This window comes from Rhinatrema bivittatum, chromosome 1 (assembly GCF_901001135.1).
Source record: "Rhinatrema bivittatum chromosome 1, aRhiBiv1.1, whole genome shotgun sequence".
Taxonomy (NCBI): Eukaryota; Metazoa; Chordata; class Amphibia; order Gymnophiona; family Rhinatrematidae; genus Rhinatrema; species Rhinatrema bivittatum.
This window is the reverse complement of record NC_042615.1, coordinates 340865575-340881941: the sequence shown is the minus strand read 5'-3', so window position 1 is coordinate 340881941 and position 16367 is coordinate 340865575. Positions and strand designations below refer to the sequence as shown.

The window sequence follows — 16367 nt, the reverse complement described above, 5'->3', positions numbered from 1 at the left end:
TTGTCGGAAGATTGCTTCGGATTCAGTCAGCATGTGCAAATGAGACAAACTCGTAATTTTTCCTAATAAATAATTCCATTGCTTCTCCCACTCCCTCTTGCAATAGGTAGCCCATGAAATAAGCACACCCTGCATAAAAGCTTTAGAACAATCCCAAATCATGCCCATTGGAACTTACGAGGAAGAGTGCAGATGGAAATATTCCTGCATACGTTCTTGTAATGCCCTACAAAACGCCTCATCTTTCAATAGGCTCTCACTTAGGCACCAATACCTCTGATCACTGTCAAATCTTGAAGGAGTACATCAACACACACAGGAGCATGGCCAGACCAAGTGATATTGCCAAGGTCAGCACAAACTACTCTATTTTGCAAGAATTTGTCAACCAAAAAATAGTCAATGCAAGAGTATGACTGATGTGAAGAAGAGTAGAAGGTACATGAGGTGGGATGGTGCAGCCACCATATTTCTACCAAGCTCCATTGATACATCAGAGTTGAGAACATGTTCCTTAATCCCTGTGGTGTTCTAGAGGTCTGGTGAGATGTATCTAGGTTCAAATTCCTATGGGACAGGAGAATATCTGCCAAAGAATGCAAAAAAGGTAATTGATCACTGTTAGGTGTATATAGGGTGACAATAGTAAAGATATAATGACCCGCTCTTAATTTAATCAAAAGGTATCTTCCTCATGGATCTGCCAGATGGAACAGGAGATCAAAAATTAAATTATCAGAAATCAAAATTCCCACCGCTGCATACTTCGCCCCTCTAGTGCTCACTGCTAAATATTGATAGGGGAAATCCCTGGAAAATAGGACATGCTCATGCCTTTTCCTCAGGTGTGTCTCCTGAAGCACAGGCCAGATGTATTCCACACATTAAGAAAGGTGGAAAGAAGGCAAAACGATTACCGGCATGGTTAAAAGGGGAGGTGAAAGAAGCTATTTTAGCCAAAAGATCTTCATTCAAAAATTGGAAGAAAGATCCAACAGAAGAAAATAGGATAAAGCATAAGCATTGGCAAGTTAAATGTAAGACATTGATAAGACAGGCTAAGAGAGAATTTGAAAAGAAGTTGGCCGTAGAGGCAAAAACTCACAGTAAAAACTTTTTAAAATATATCCGAAGCATAAAGCCTGTGAGGGAGTCAGTTGGACCGTTAGATGATAGAGGGGTTAAAGGGGCACTTAGAGAAGATAAGGCCATCGTGGAAAGATTAAATGATTTCTTTGCTTCGGTGTTCACTGAAGAGGATGTTGGGGAGGTACCCGTAATGGAGAAGGTTTTCATGGGTAATGATTCAGATGGACTGAATCAAATCACGGTGAACCTAGAAGATGTGGTAGACCTGATTGACAAACTGAAGAGTAGTAAATCACCTGGACCGGATGGTATACACCCAAGAGTTCTGAAGGAACTAAAAAATGAAATTTCAGACCTATTAGTAAAAATTTGTAACCTATCATTAAAATCATCCATTGTACCTGAAGATTGGAGGATAGCAAATGTAACCCCAATATTTAAAAAGGGCTCCAGGCGATCCGGGAAACTACAGACCGGTTAGCCTGACTTCAATGCCAGGAAAAATAATGGAAAGTGTTCTAAATATCAAAATCACAGAACATATAGAAAGACATGGTTTAATATGATAGAGGTGTTTAAAATCATGAGAGGTCTAGAACGGGTAGATGTGAATCGGTTATTTACTCTTTCGGATAGTAGAAGGACTAGGGGACACTCCATGAAGTTAGCATGGGGCACATTTAAAACTAATCGGAGAAAGTTCTTTTTTACTCAACGCACAATTAAACTCTGGAATTTGTTGCCAGAGAATGTGGTTCGTGCAGTTAGTATAGCTGTGTTTAAAAAAGGATTGGATAAGTTCTTGGAGGAGAAGTCCATTACCTGCTATTAAGTTCACTTAGAGAATAGCCACTGCCATTAGCAATGGTTACATGGAATAGACTTAGTTTTTGGGTACTTGCCAGGTTCTTATGGCCTGGATTGGCCACTGTTGGAAACAGGATGCTGGGCTTGATGGACCCTTGGTCTGACCCAGTATGGCATTTTCTTATGTTCTTATGTTCTAATGGAACAAAGTCAGCATGGCTTTACCCAAGGCAAGTCTTGCCTCACAAATCTGCTTCACTTTTTTGAAGGAGTTAATAAACATGTGGCTAAAGGTGAACAGGTAGATGTAGTATACTTGGATTTTCAGAAGGCATTTGACAAAGTTCCTCATGAGAGGCTTCTAGGAAAAGTAAAAAGTCATGGGATAGGTGGGATGTCCTTTCGTGGATTGCAAACTGGCTAAAAGACAGGAAACAGAGAGTAGGATTAAATGGACAATTTTCTCAGTGGAAGGGAGTGGTCAGTGGAGTGCCTCAGGGATCTGTATTGGGACCCTTACTTTTTAATATATTTATAAATGATCTGGAAAGAAAGACAACAAGTGAGCTAATCAAATTTGCAGATGACACAAAATTGTTCAGAGTAGTTAAATCACAAGCAGATTGTGATAAATTGCAGGAAGACTTGTGAGACTGGAAAATTGAGCATCCAAATGGCAGATGAAATTTAATGTGGATAAGTGCAAGGTGATGCATATAGGGAAAAATAACCCATGCTACAATTACACAATGTTGGGTTCCATATTAGGTGCTACAACCCAAGAAAGGGATCTCGCCGTCATAGTGGATAACACATTGAAATCGTCGGTTCAGTGTGCTGCGGCAGTCAAAAAAGCAAACAGAATGTTGGGAATTATTAGAAAGGGAATGGTGAATAAAACGGAAAATGTCATAATGCCTCTGTATTGCTTCATGGTGAGACCGCACCTTGAATACTGTGTACAATTCTGGTCGCCGCATCTCAAAAAAGATATAATTGCGATGGAGAAGGTACAGAGAAGGGCTACCAAAATGATAAGGGGAATGGAACAGCTCCCCTATGAGGAAAGACTAAAGAGGTTAGGACTTTTCAGCTTGGAGAAGAGACGGCTGAGGGGGGATATGATAGAGGTGTTTAAAATCATGAGAGGTCTAGAACCGGTAGATGTGAATCGGTTATTTACTCTTTCGGATAGTAGAAAGACTAGGGGGCACTCCATGAAGTTAGCATGGGGCACATTTAAAACTAATCGGAGAAAGTTCTTCTTTACTCAACGCACAATTAAACTCTGGAATTTGTTGCCAGAGGATGTGGTTAGTGCAGTTAGTATAGTTGTGTTTAAAAAAGGATTGGATAAGTTCTTAGAGGAGAAGTCCATTACCTGCTATTAAGTTCACCTAGAGAATAGCCACTGCCATTAGCAACAGTAACATGGAATAGACTTAGTTTTTGGGTACTTGCCAGGTTCTTATGGCCTGGATTGGCCACTGTTGGAAACAGGATGCTGGGCTTGATGGACCCTTGGTCTGACCCAGTATGGCATATTCTTATGTTCTTATGTAACTATTATGAGAGAGTTCTCAGACGAGAAGGCTATGTTTCCGGTGGGTGTTAAGTCCTTTAAAATTAAGAGATAGAATCCTTACAACCATTAAAAAATAAAAAAAAGTTAATCATATCCCCTACACACAGCACAACAGAAACACTGTATGGACCATCAGAAAACCCACTTTGCACTCTATGCATGTAAAGAAAAGACCCATGTAATGAACATCCAATACTTATCACACCCCTACCATGCTGAGCTCTACCAAACCCAACAAATAGATATTTCCACCCTCTGAGAGCATAGGCAAGTAGGCAGAAATGAATGCCCAACTGTACTCCCCCCCCAGCTGCATAACAGAATACAGGGAACAAAACAAAGACATCATCATCTGAAAAGCAGGTATAAAGTCATCACTAGGAGCTCTGTAAGAAAGGCACGTCAGTCACATTAAATGATGTAAACCACAGAGTAGTCTCTAGTGCGTGCGATAAGGGACCTGATGAATGGCTCCCACATTCAGAAAAACCAAAGGCACAATCAGCCTTGATCAGCAAGGGCCGAGCAAGAGTCCTCCAAATGGCGCCGTAGACACCTGCCACCCAGGATGGGATAAAAGGAGTCCTCTTTCTTGGGCACAACGAAATACAAGGAATATCAACCCATATTTTCTTGAGACATGGGTACTGGAACCACAGCCCTCAGACTGAGAAGCCTTGACAGCGTACTCTCGACTGTCTGCTTCTTCTGCAGGAAGTGGCAGGGAGACACCATGAACACATCCCGAGGAATACTGAGAAACTCCAGTGCATATCCTTCTCGTATTACCTCCAGGATCCACTGATCTGATGTAATCTCATCCCACCTCTGATAAAAAAGAGAGAAACGTCCCCCTATCTCCTGTTCCCGGGGGTGGGTCAGCAAACTTTCATTGGGATGCTTGGTTCCACTACCGAAGCCTGCTCCTCGCTTGAGCTGTCTGAGATGAAAGGAATGAGACCTGACAAAAGGCCAAGTCCTCTGAAAGGTTGCCCCTCTATAGGGACAAAAATACCTGGAACCTCTGAGACAACCCCTCATATCAAATGGGCGCGGTGACTGCTTCTTATCCTCCGGCAATCAAGAAACCCCGAGGATTCGACCCACTTATTGGCTAGCTTCTTCAACTCACTCCCAAACAGGAGTGAGCCTTTAAAAGGCAGCACTGTATATGTCGTGTAGCACTATAGAAATGTTAAGTAGTAGTAAAAGGCAATTTCATAAGATTATTTATTTATTTATTTACATCTTTTTATATACCGACCTTCCTCGGTTAAAAATACAGCAAAAAATCACAGTTCACTCATAATAAAACGATCATAAAACTATAGATCTAATACAATACAATGAAATCTAAGTTAAGACTAAAATACATTAAAACTATAGCTCTAATACAATAAAATAAAACCTAAACTAAGCTAATAAAATTAATAAATACAACCTAAGCTTAGGACTATCGTGCATGTGGAAAATGAGAATAAAACTAACATACCATAAGTTCCTACCTCAAATCAACACTATTTTACACATTTTAATTTAAACTAATTCTGTCAAATGCTACTAGCCATCTAATCCCTTCCTCAGCTCTTAAAAGCTCCCTGACTATCAATAGCCCACAATTTATTGACTGTAAAGCTAAAACTACTAAAATTTGTGACTTAATAGTCTGGGAAATGATCAGCCACTGGCTCCAGATGTATCATTGAACGCCTGTTCAAATAGCCAGGTTTTTATCGGTTTTCTAAACTTATGGAGGCTTGGTTCAGTTCTGATATCTAAAGGTAATGCATTCCAAATTTTTGGGCCAGCCAGGGCCAAAGATCTCTCTCTGACTGAGCTCAAATGTGCTATTTTTGGAGATGGTATTGTTAGAAATGCTTTCCCTGAAGATCTTAAATTACGGGCCGGGGTATGGATACGTAAAGATGCATTTAACCATTCCATATTGTTTCCGTAGACTGATTTATGAATTAGTAGTAGGCATTTATAATGTATTCTTGACTGAATAGGTAACCAATGGAGTTCCCTCAAAACCAGTGAAATATGGTCATATTTCCTCTTGTTGGTTAGATTAGCTTTGGAGGCTGCATTGGCCGCCCGATTTCTCAGCCCTAACGGTCGCCTGGCTGCTCTTACTGAAGCCACTCCTCTGGCCAAGGTTCTGACCACATTGTAGTCCGCATCTGTAAAAAGGCGGCAGTGGGTTCTATAACTGCCCTGGAATACACATCAGAGTCATCAACCACCTGAGAGAGAAGCAAATAAGAGCGGGCCACCAGGGAACAACAGGAAGCTATCTACAAAGTCATTACCACAGAGCTGGTAGTTCGTCTCTATGGAAGAACTATCACATAGTTCTATACGGTTCTAGTCCAGGAGGAATTTCACCATGCTCAAATGAGTCAGTATCGGCATCATTATCTATGCCATCTGCATCTCTATCAAATGGTCCCGCCGCCACTCTAGGAGAACTCCAGTGATCAACGGCAGGTCCAGGCAAGGTTCCTTCTTGCAACTCTGCCCTGGGAGCATTAGACAGGGCTGAGGATTGCGTCTGAAGAAAAGATTGCAATCCCTGGAAAATTCTACCAGGATGTACCTGAGGTAACTCACTAAGCCACCGTCCCCTGATGACAAACCAGTTAGGGGAGTTACAAAATCAGGCACCCACCTGAATCATCTGTACCCAGACCCACATCTTTCGTTGAATGTCGGTATATAAAAAACAAATAAATAAAAAATCTGGCTGAGAAGAACCAAGCTTAGTGAAATCAGAGGAAAATAAACCTCCCTGAGCCTCCAAACAGCACTGGCACAAGTCAGCAGACACTCCTGGCTGATACTCAAATATGGTAGGCAGTACAAAGAGAAAGGCGCTTAGGTTTCTTAGATATAGATGGCATTAGGCCTGTAGCGCATCAATCAGCGACCAAAGGTGTGTGTGCAGCTTTTTTTTTTCTAAAGACGTCCAAAAATTCTAGGTGTCCAGCTTAGGCATCCAACACTTAGGCGACTTACACCTAGGTGTCCCAATGCCTAGGTGTCCCTAGATTAGGCGCTGTAAAAAACCTGAGCGCCCAGCAACACAGGTAATCGGATGGCCAGGCCCGCCTAAGGGCTACCAAAATGATAAGGGGAATGGAACAGCTCCCCTATGAGGAAAGACTAAAGAGGTTAGGGCTGTTCAGCTTGGAGAGGAGACGGCTGAGGGGGGATATGATAGAGGTGTTTAAAATCATGAGAGGTCTAGAATGGGTAGATGTGAATCGGTTATTTACTCTTTCGGATAATAGAAAGACTAGGGGGCACTCGATGAAGTTAGCATGTGGCACATTTAAAACTAATCGGAGAAAGTTCTTCTTTACTCAGCGCACAATTAAACTCTGGAATTTGTTGCCAGAGGTTGTGGTTAGTGCAGTCAGTATAGCTGTGTTTAAAAAAGGATTGGATAAGTTCTTGGAGGAGAAGTCCATTACTTGCTATTAATTAAGTTGACTTAGAAAATAGCCACTGCTATTACTAGCAACGGTAACATGGAATAGACTTAGTTTTTGGGTACTTGCCAGGTTCTTATGGCCTGGACTGGCCACTGTTGGAAACAGGATGCTGGGCTTGATGAACCCTTGGTCTGACCCAGTATGGCATGTTCTTATGTTCTTAAGAGTCCAAAAACTGGACGCACAACTTGGACACATTGCTAGATGCACACACTGAACAAGCAGGCCGATACAGTACAGTCCTTGGACGCGCATTTTCCCTTACCCCTTATTCAATAAGGGGCGGAAAACACACGTCCAACCCGCCGAACCTAATAGCGCCCTCAACATGCAAATGCATGTTGATGGCCCTATTAGGTATTCGCGCACAATTCAGAAAGTAAAATGTGCAGCCAAGCCGCAAATTTTACTTTCAGAAATTAGCGCCTACCCAAAGGTAGGCGCTAATTTCTTCCAGCACTGGGAAAGTGCACAGAAAAGCAGTAAAAACTGCTTTTCTGTGCACTCTCCGACTTAATATCATGGCGATATTAAATCAGAGGTTCCGAAGAGTAAAAAAAGTTAAAAAAAAAAAAATTTTTTAATTGGAAGTCAGCCGGCAGCTGTTGGGTCGAAAACCAGACGCTCAGTTTTGCTGGCAAAATTGAGCAGCGGCTGTCAAACCCGCTGACAGTCGCTGCTTCTGTCAAAAAGGAGGCGCTAGGGACGCGCTAGTATCCCTAGCACCTTCTTTTGCCCGTTTTTACTGCCGGGCCTAATTTAAATACTGAATCGCGCGGACTTTACTGAATCGGCCTGATACAGTCCTGTAGAGGGCAGCTTAAAAAAGCGCATGAAACACCATTAAGGCCTATTATGCATCAAAAAGCGAAAAAGCAAAAGAACAGGACCTAGCCTACAGAGGCTGTTCAACCCACCAAGCTGTCCACATCCCTCAACCTCCAATGGAACGGAATGAACATCGGAATGGCACGCCAAGCACAGAGACCGGGGGAAGGAGGAAGCCGTACACAAAAAAAAAACACCCTCCTTCTCTGTCTTTGTATTTTTATTATATATATATATATATATATATATATATATTAAACTTACATGAGCTCTGAGTACTGGCTGAGTACTGGCTGAGTACACAGACAGTCTTCAGCTGTGGGGGGGGAGGGCAAGTGCCGTCACCACCACGCTCGGCTTCCTGAATCCACTGCCTTTCAGATGTTTAAAAAGCTAAGTCCACACCGGATGAAAACCAGCTACCAGACCATGGCACTCCTCTGAGAGACCACAGAAATCACCTCAGGAATCCCTCCTCAGCTGGAGGAGGGACCATTTGGTATCACCACAGGAGTGGGGCGAATTCATTTTCCTTATTTCTCCTTTTCAAATCAAAGCAATTCCCAGTGGGGATATGCACGACCACCTTCTACTGGAGATGGAGAATACTGGTAGGCTGATGTCAGTGCAGGGGTATATATACCGTGATGTCAACGTAGCTCCCTCTCCATCTGCTGGTAGAGGTGCATAACCCACTGGTGTGGATTAACCTGACTGAATGCTAAGAAACACAAGTTTTGTCTATCAGGGCACTTTCAATCCATCTTAACGTAGAAACATAGAAATGACGGCAGAAGAAGACCAAACGGCCCATCCAGTCTGCCCAGCAAGCTTTGCACTTTTTTTTTTCTCATACTTCTGTTAGTCTTGGCTCTTAGTAACCTTTTGGTTCTATTTCCCTTCCACTCCCACCATTAATGTAGAGAGCAGTGTTGGAACTGCATCTAAGTGAATATCTAGCTTAATAAGTTAGGGGTAGTAACTGCCGCAATAAGCAAGCTACACCCATGCTTATTTGTTTACCCAGACTATGTAATTCAGTCCTTGTTGGTTGTTGTTTGTATATAGATCCACTTTTCTTCATTCCCCCTGCCATTGAAGCAGAAAGTTATGCTGGATATGCATTGAAAGTGAAGTATCAGACTTTCTCCCCTGCCGTTGAAGCAGAGAGTTATGCTGGATATGCGTGAAGTATCGGTCTTTCTCCCCTGCCATTGAAACAGAGAGCTATGCTGGATATGCGTGAAGTATCGGTCTTTCTCCCCTGCCGTTGAAGCAGAGAGCTATGCTGGATATGTATTGAAAGTGAAGTATCAGGCTTATTTGGTTTGGGGTAGTAATCGCCGTAACAAGCAAGCTACTCCCTGCTTTTTTGTGAATGCAAATCCTTTTTTCCACATTTCCTCTTGCCGGTGAAGCTTAGAGAAATGTTGGAGTCGCATTAACCATATGTTTATTGAATAAGGGTATTATCTCCAGGCAGTAGCCGTCATTCCCGCGAGCCACCCACTCTTCATTCACGTCCTCTAGACTTTATGGATCCACAGTGTTTATCCCATGCCCCTTTGAAGTCCTTCACAGTTCTGGTCTTCACCACTTCCTCCAGAAGGGCATTCCAGGCATCCACCACCCTCTCCGTGAAGAAATACTTCCTGACATTGGTTCTGAGTCTTCCTCCCTGGAGTTTCAAATCGTGACCCCTGGTTCTGCTGATTTTTTTCCGACGGAAAAGGTTTGTCGTTGTCGTTGGATCATTAAAACCTTTCAAGTATCTGAAAGTATGTATCACATCACCTCTGCTCCTCCTTTCCTCCCAAATCACTCCTCAAGTACAACAAGCGGATGAAGGCCATTCAAACAGAAACGGCATAGTGCATGAATGATTTTCAAAGGGTTCTGTGCAGTAAAACATTTGGGAAACCTTTTGGTTATTGCTTGATTCATAAATCACTCTTTTACCATAAGCACACAGAGCAAGTTACATTACAATGCATTAAATTAGATCCTTCTCTCCTCCCTCCCCCCACAAAAAAAAATATTAATAGAAGGTTGTGAATTTACAAATAAATAAGTAGTACCATCGCACTTCCACAACTGTTCACCTCCCTCCCTCTCCCATTCGCCTATCTATGCCGGCGTCGCAATCATCATTTGAAAAAAGCAGCCAAGCGTGGCGGGAAAAAAAAAAAAATTCCGCAGCCCTGGCCTCACGCGCGTGGGCACCCCCTCCGCCGCCGGGACCGCACATCACCGTCACATGCAAGAAGGGAGCTCACGCGCGCTGTTTCTGCCCTTACCTGCCGGAGGTAGAGCTCGCGCCGGCACCACCGCAGCTGACCGAGTACCGCCGCGAGCCGGAGCACGCGAGAGAGACCAGAGGACCTCCGCCGCCTAGCACGCGCAGCATCCGCGCCGCCATGGCCGCTTCCCAGCCCTTCCGCCCGCTGCGGGGAAAAGAACCGAGGGCAGGCTGGTCTTTCTAGCCACCAGAAACACCTGCCGGCGGGACGGCTCGCTGTGGTCCCAGAGAGATGCAGGAGCTGTCTATTGGACGCCGAAAACCTTCCTCAAGACACTCAGAGGCGGTGGGGCGGGGCCGAAGGAGATCCTGATTGGAGGAAGGAGTCAGAGGCGTGGCCTGAGCGATCTGATTTATGAGCGTTTCTGCAAGACGAGCGCTAATGTCGAAGACAGTTAGCTTGGGACTCTCCGACCCCGTCCCATATGTTATAATGTGGCAAAGTTATTTTGCACGTGAATCGCTTTTATCTGTCTGGCATAATAAAGACGGGCATGTGAAGGCAACATATTTTGTTATTATGCAGTCTTTGAGCACACTCTCCCAGGTCTGCAGCATTTGAGACGATCTTATCTTAGCTTTCGCACTTTATACCGCCCCTGACTTGGTGACCTTCATGTGAATGTGATGCAGAGCATGTAATGCATCACTACGGTCACTTGCTTATAAAAGTAGCCTGCTGGAAGAGCAGGTTCGGGTGACCGTTTATAACACAATGTACCATTTTATTTTTATCACGGCTTACCGTTCTGGCATGCAAGGATGGAAAAACAATTATTAAAAAAAAATTGCTCAAATGAAATCAGTAATCAATTTATGGGTGACAGTTTATCTGATTTTACTAACCAGGCAAGAGCTTGCACGCAGAAATAATCGTCAGCAATTTGAGAGTATCGGTACTACCAGATAGTTGGGTTTGAAGGAAAGAAGAAACTAATCAGACCCAGCACGACCAGGTGTGCGTATGGTGCATTTGCACGGAGCGGCACATGCAGGGAGGTGGTGGGCTGACGGCAGCCGGAGAGGCCGCGGGCTGTCAGCGGAGCCTTACCAGCCGGCGGCCAAAGAAGAACAGAGCACCAGTGCATGCTCATCCCCAGAAGAGGGAGTGGAAGCTGTGCGCACACGATATGAGCTTGCCACGGGCCACCGGCGGAGCCTAACTAACCGGTGGCCGAAGAAGGAGAGAGCACCGGAACATGTTCAGGTATGAGCATGGAACAAGTGGAATAGTGTTTTGTTGGATCTGGCATTCATTTTGTGTAGCGGATGTTCTATTTTATGTCTCTACTCAGAAGGAACATCCCTTACTGTATCTGTGTCCAGCATAGATCATGGAACAGGAACCAACATTTAAATTACTCCCGTTTTAAAATGCATAACACACATGAGGTACATAAATCAAATATTAAGACAAGGAATTAGATGGCAGAAATTGAAGATAAATCCTCAAGTTTTTGAGGATTGGCCTCTATCCGTTTGGAATCCTATTTGTTCAATGGATACCTTCATCCCCTTTGTAAAATTATTAGAAGACTGGAGTTGAAGGCATACATATATACTGATGGCATAAATATATTGGTTCCTTAACAGCTTTCTTAGTCAAATTCCGTTAGAAAGTTCACTGTGTTTTTGGCAATCATTCAGGTAGATTCAGTAAAGTCCGCGGGAGAGCGGGCGAATGCCCGCTCTTGCGGCGCGCGCACAGGCCACTTGCCTGTGCGCGCGATACAGTATTCAAATGAGGCCCGGCGGTAGAAACGGGCAAAATTGAGCGGCGGCTGTCAGCGGGTTTGACAGCCGACGCTCAATTTTGCCGGCGTTGGTTCTCGAGCCCGCTGACAGCTTCGGGCTCGGAAACCGGATGCCGGCAAAATTGAGCATCCGGTTTTCGACCCGACAGCCGCCGGCCGACTTCAAATTTAAAACAATTTTTTTTTTACTTTTTTTACCCTTCGGGACCTCCGACTTAATATCGCCATGATATTAAGTCGGATGGTGCACAGAAAAACAGTTTTTACTGCTTTTCTGTGTTCTTTCCCGGTGCCTGAAGAAATTAGCGCCTACATTTGGGTAGGCACTAATTTCTGAAAGTAAAATGTGCGGCTTGGCTGCACATTTTACTTATTGAATCGCACGGGAATACCTAATATGGCTATCAACATGCATTTGCATGTTGAGGGCGCTATTAGGTTCGGTGGGTTGGACGCGCGTTTTCCGCCCCTTACTGAATAAGGGGTAAGGAAAAACGCGCGTCCAATGCAGGTTAACGGGCCGATACAGTACAGTGCGCTCCGTTGGAGCGCACTGTACTGTATCGGCCCGTTTGTGAATTGGATGCAAATGAATTTCCTGAAGCTAAATGAAAACAAGACAGATTCTCTGGGTAAGGGTTTTGCCTTGGCCAGATGAATTTGCAAGGATTGGGGTAGATTTTCAAACGAGCGCGAACAGCCTACTTTTGTTTGCGCTCCAGGCGCAAACAAAAGTACGCTGGATTTTAGTAGATACGCGCATAGTCGCGCGTATCGGCTAAAATCCTGGATCGGCGCGCGCAAGGCTATCGATTTCGTATAGCCTGCGCGCGCCGAGCCGCGCAGCCTACCCCCGTTCCCTCCTAGGCCGCTCCGAAATCGGAGCGGCCTAGAAGGGAACTTTCCTTTGCCCTCCCCTCACCTTCCCCTCCCTTCCCCTACCTAACCCACCCGCCCGGCCCTGTCTAAACCCCGATCCTACCTTTGTCGGGGGATTTACGCCTCCCAGAGGGAGGCGTAAATCCCCGCGCGCGAGCGGGACCCCTGCGCGCCGGGCCGCGACCTGGGGGCGGGTATGGAGGGCGAGGCCACGCCCCCGGACCGCCCCGGGGCGTAGCCACGCCCCCGTACCCGCCCCCAAAACGCTGCCGGCACGCCCCCGAAACGCCGCGCAATCCGGCCCCGCCCCCCGACACGCCTCCCGACACGCCCACTCCGAAAACCCCGGGACTTACGCGAGTCCCGGGGTTGTGCGCGCGCCGGTGAGCCTATGTAAAATAGGCTCACCGGCGCGCAGGGCCCTGCTCGCGTAAATCCGCCCGGTTTTGGGCGGATTTAGGCGAGCAGGGCTCTGAAAATCTACCCCATTACGTTTGATAAGTTTTTCATTGATCTTTCAGCAGAGGTAAAAAGTTTGGGAGTAATCATGTACTCCCAATTCATCCTGAAAAATCAGATTCAGGCAATTTTGGAAGATCTTTGCTTGCAGATGGTTAAACAAGTTCTCCATTTTTGGGGGCTTTCAAGATTCACCAAGGATATTCTTATCACATAATGTTATTTATGTGGGTCTGCCGAAGAAATTGTTAGGTAGACTACAATTATCCAAAATGTGACTGTATGTACTATTACTGATTGCCTTGGATGGGAAAGAGCTATACAACTCTTGAAATCCTTAAACTAACTGCCAGTGACCTTAGAAATTCAATATAAAATCCTGATTTTGACCTTCTGGGCTATGGAAGAAATTGGCCCAATATATTTAAGGAATACATTTGACAGATCTGTCCCTTGAGCTTATTATGGTTGCGACCAGAAATTTTAATAGATATCCTATCAATCAAAGTCATGTTTGAATCTAGAACAGGGGTCGGGAACCCATGGCTCGCGAGCCAGATATGGCTCTTTTGAGGGCTGCATCTGGCTCGCTGACAAGTGTCGCCACACTTCGCGGTTCCCCGCTGACCCAGCTGCTCCCCGGTCCTCCGCCGCCCGGGCTTAAAATGCTGTCAGCCCGGGCGGAACGCGGCAGGACAGCTGGAGTCAGCGGCACCGGCGTGCTCTCTTCTCCTCCCCCCCGCGGCCCGGAAGAGGAAGTGGAGAGCATCGGGTGCCTGCGCGGGAAGAAGAGACCGTGGTCTCCTCCCCCCCCCCGTGGTCTCCTCCCCCCCCCCCCGGGCCGCGGGGGGGGGGGAGGAGAAGAGAGAGTCAGCAGCACGACTGGAGTCAGCCGGGTGCCTGCGCGGGAGTCATCGGGTGTCAGCCGGGTGCCAGCGCTGGAGTCATCGGGTGCCTGCGCGGGAGTCTTCCCGCGCAGGCACCCGATGCTCACCACTTCCTCTTCCGGGCCGCGGGAAGAAGAGAGCGCACCGGCGTGCTCTCTTCTTCCCGCGGCCCGGTAGAGGAAGTGGTGAGCATCGGGTGCCTGCGCGGGAAGAAGAGGCCACGCTAATGTCCGACGGGAAGAAGACTGCAGCGCGGCTCAGAGGAAAATGAAGAGTTTCAACCGCGACCGATGGGACTCCGCCTTCGCCTCCGCGAGGGCTGAAAATGAAGGAGGTTAGCGTTGGGAAGAGGCTGCTGCTGCTGCCGCGAGTTCCCGGGGTGGGGGAGAGTGATAGTGAATGAGCGAGCAAGCATGTGTGTTTGAGATCCTGTGTGTGTGAGTGAGAGATTGCATGTATGTGAATGATTGAGAGCCTGTATATGTGAAAGAGAGTATGTCTGTGATTGAGAGCCTGCCTGTGAGAGAGAGCATGAATGTAAGTTTACCATTGGGAACCTGTATTTATTTATTTTATTTATTTATTTAAAATTTTTTATATACCGACATTCATCCAGGATATCACATCGGTTCACAGTGTAACGCAAATATACGCCATGCATGGCGCTTTACATGGAACAGATAAAACATGTTAACAAGGGAATAACGGGATAAGAGAACATGGGATAAATTGCATTAAATATTAAACAAGAATTGCAATTATATACATATGTACAATGTTGAGAGAACTGAGAGAAAAGGGATTTGGGAATATTAGGGGGGGAGGGGGGAGTGGAGAGCAGAGGGGGGAGAAGAGGGGAGAAGGGGGCGGAAAGAAGAAGGATGGGGCAAAAGCGGGGTACCGAAAGGGGGGCCGTGGAAAGGCAGAGTGGAGATTAGGTGTATGCTTTGGCAAATAGCCAGGTCTTAAGCTTCCGCTTGAAGGATTTCAGGCATTCCTCTTGCCGTAGTTCAACTGGCACTTGCCGTAGTTCAACTGGCACTTGCCGTAGTTCAACTGGCACTCATCAGCTGTATGTGTAAGTTTGTGATTGAAAACCTGTTTGTGTGAAAGAGTATGTGTGTATGATTGAGATCCTTTGTGTGTGAGAGAAATCATGTGTATGTATGATTAAGAGCCTGTGTGTATAAGTAAGAGAGAGATCATGTGTGTCTGTGTCTGATTGACAGCTGGTTTAGGTGATGGAGTATGTGATTGAGAGCCTGTGTTTCAATGAGAGAGAGAGAGACCATGTGTGTCTGTGTGTGATTGAGAGCTGATTTAGGTGAGGGAGCATGTGAGTATGTGATTGAGAGCCTGTGTGTAAATGAGAGAAAGAGAGGACATGTTTGTAAGCATGTGAATGAGAGTCTGTGTGTGAGAGAAATGTGTGTGATTGAAAGCCTGTGTGTGTGTGTAAGCGTGAAAAGATAGACAGCATGTGTGTAAATGTGTAATTAAGAGCCTATATAAGTGAGAGAGAAAAAGCATGGGTATATGTGAGTACTGAGAGCATGTGTGTATAGGTGTGTCATTGAGAGCCAGTGTGAGAGAGAGCGCTGGTATGTGACTGAGAGAGAGGAGAAAGTTCCAAGCAAACCACCCCGCCTCCTCCTAATTCAGAACAATCTCAGGACACCTGGATATCAAACGTTCCCAGGTATGCAGAGCAAAAAAATTTTTGTATCCTTATTATTTTTCATTACTGGATCTTTGTGTCTGCTATTTTGAAATATTTTGTTGGTATCTGGAAATGTTTTATGAGTTTTTAATTATTGGATATTCCACTCATCAGCTGTTTCGAAATATGTTCTTTTTGTTAGTACAGTTTTAATGCTGATGATTTTATATTTCTTGATTTGTTTTATAAGGATAGGTGATGTTTCTTTTTTCCTTTGTTACACTGCATACAGAGACTCTGGCTTGTTGCAGTTTCCAATTCAGTTTTTTCTGCATGCTTCTTGTTATGCGTTTTGGTCTCTTTATTCTATGTTAGGTGAGGGACAGCACGTGATTCAGGTGAGGTTTTCTGCTGGCGTGTTGTTTCTGTGTAGGACTCTATAGCAGCCTGACTTGGTCCGTTTTCCTAATAGGAGATGTATGTATTGGTGTCTTAAGGCCTGGTGTAATATTTTCAGAGACTTATTGTACATTAAAAGTGTGATCTTACATAAAATGCACACATTTACTTGTATTTAGTTTTAAACATATTGTATGGCTCTCATGGAATTACATTTTAAAATA

The 16367-nt window shown here is 45.2% G+C and overlaps 1 protein-coding gene across 1 annotated transcript in view; it reads right to left on the bottom strand.

Moving 5' to 3' along the window:
• MTHFD2L (methylenetetrahydrofolate dehydrogenase (NADP+ dependent) 2 like) overlaps positions 1-10225 on the bottom strand; it is a 342461-nt gene extending 332236 nt beyond the window's left edge. The window contains exon 1 of the mRNA XM_029598931.1: positions 10104-10225. Within this exon, the coding sequence (XP_029454791.1) occupies positions 10104-10225 (122 nt within the window). The remainder of the gene's footprint in view (positions 1-10103) is intronic.
• Between the last annotated feature and the right edge of the window lie 6142 nt (positions 10226-16367).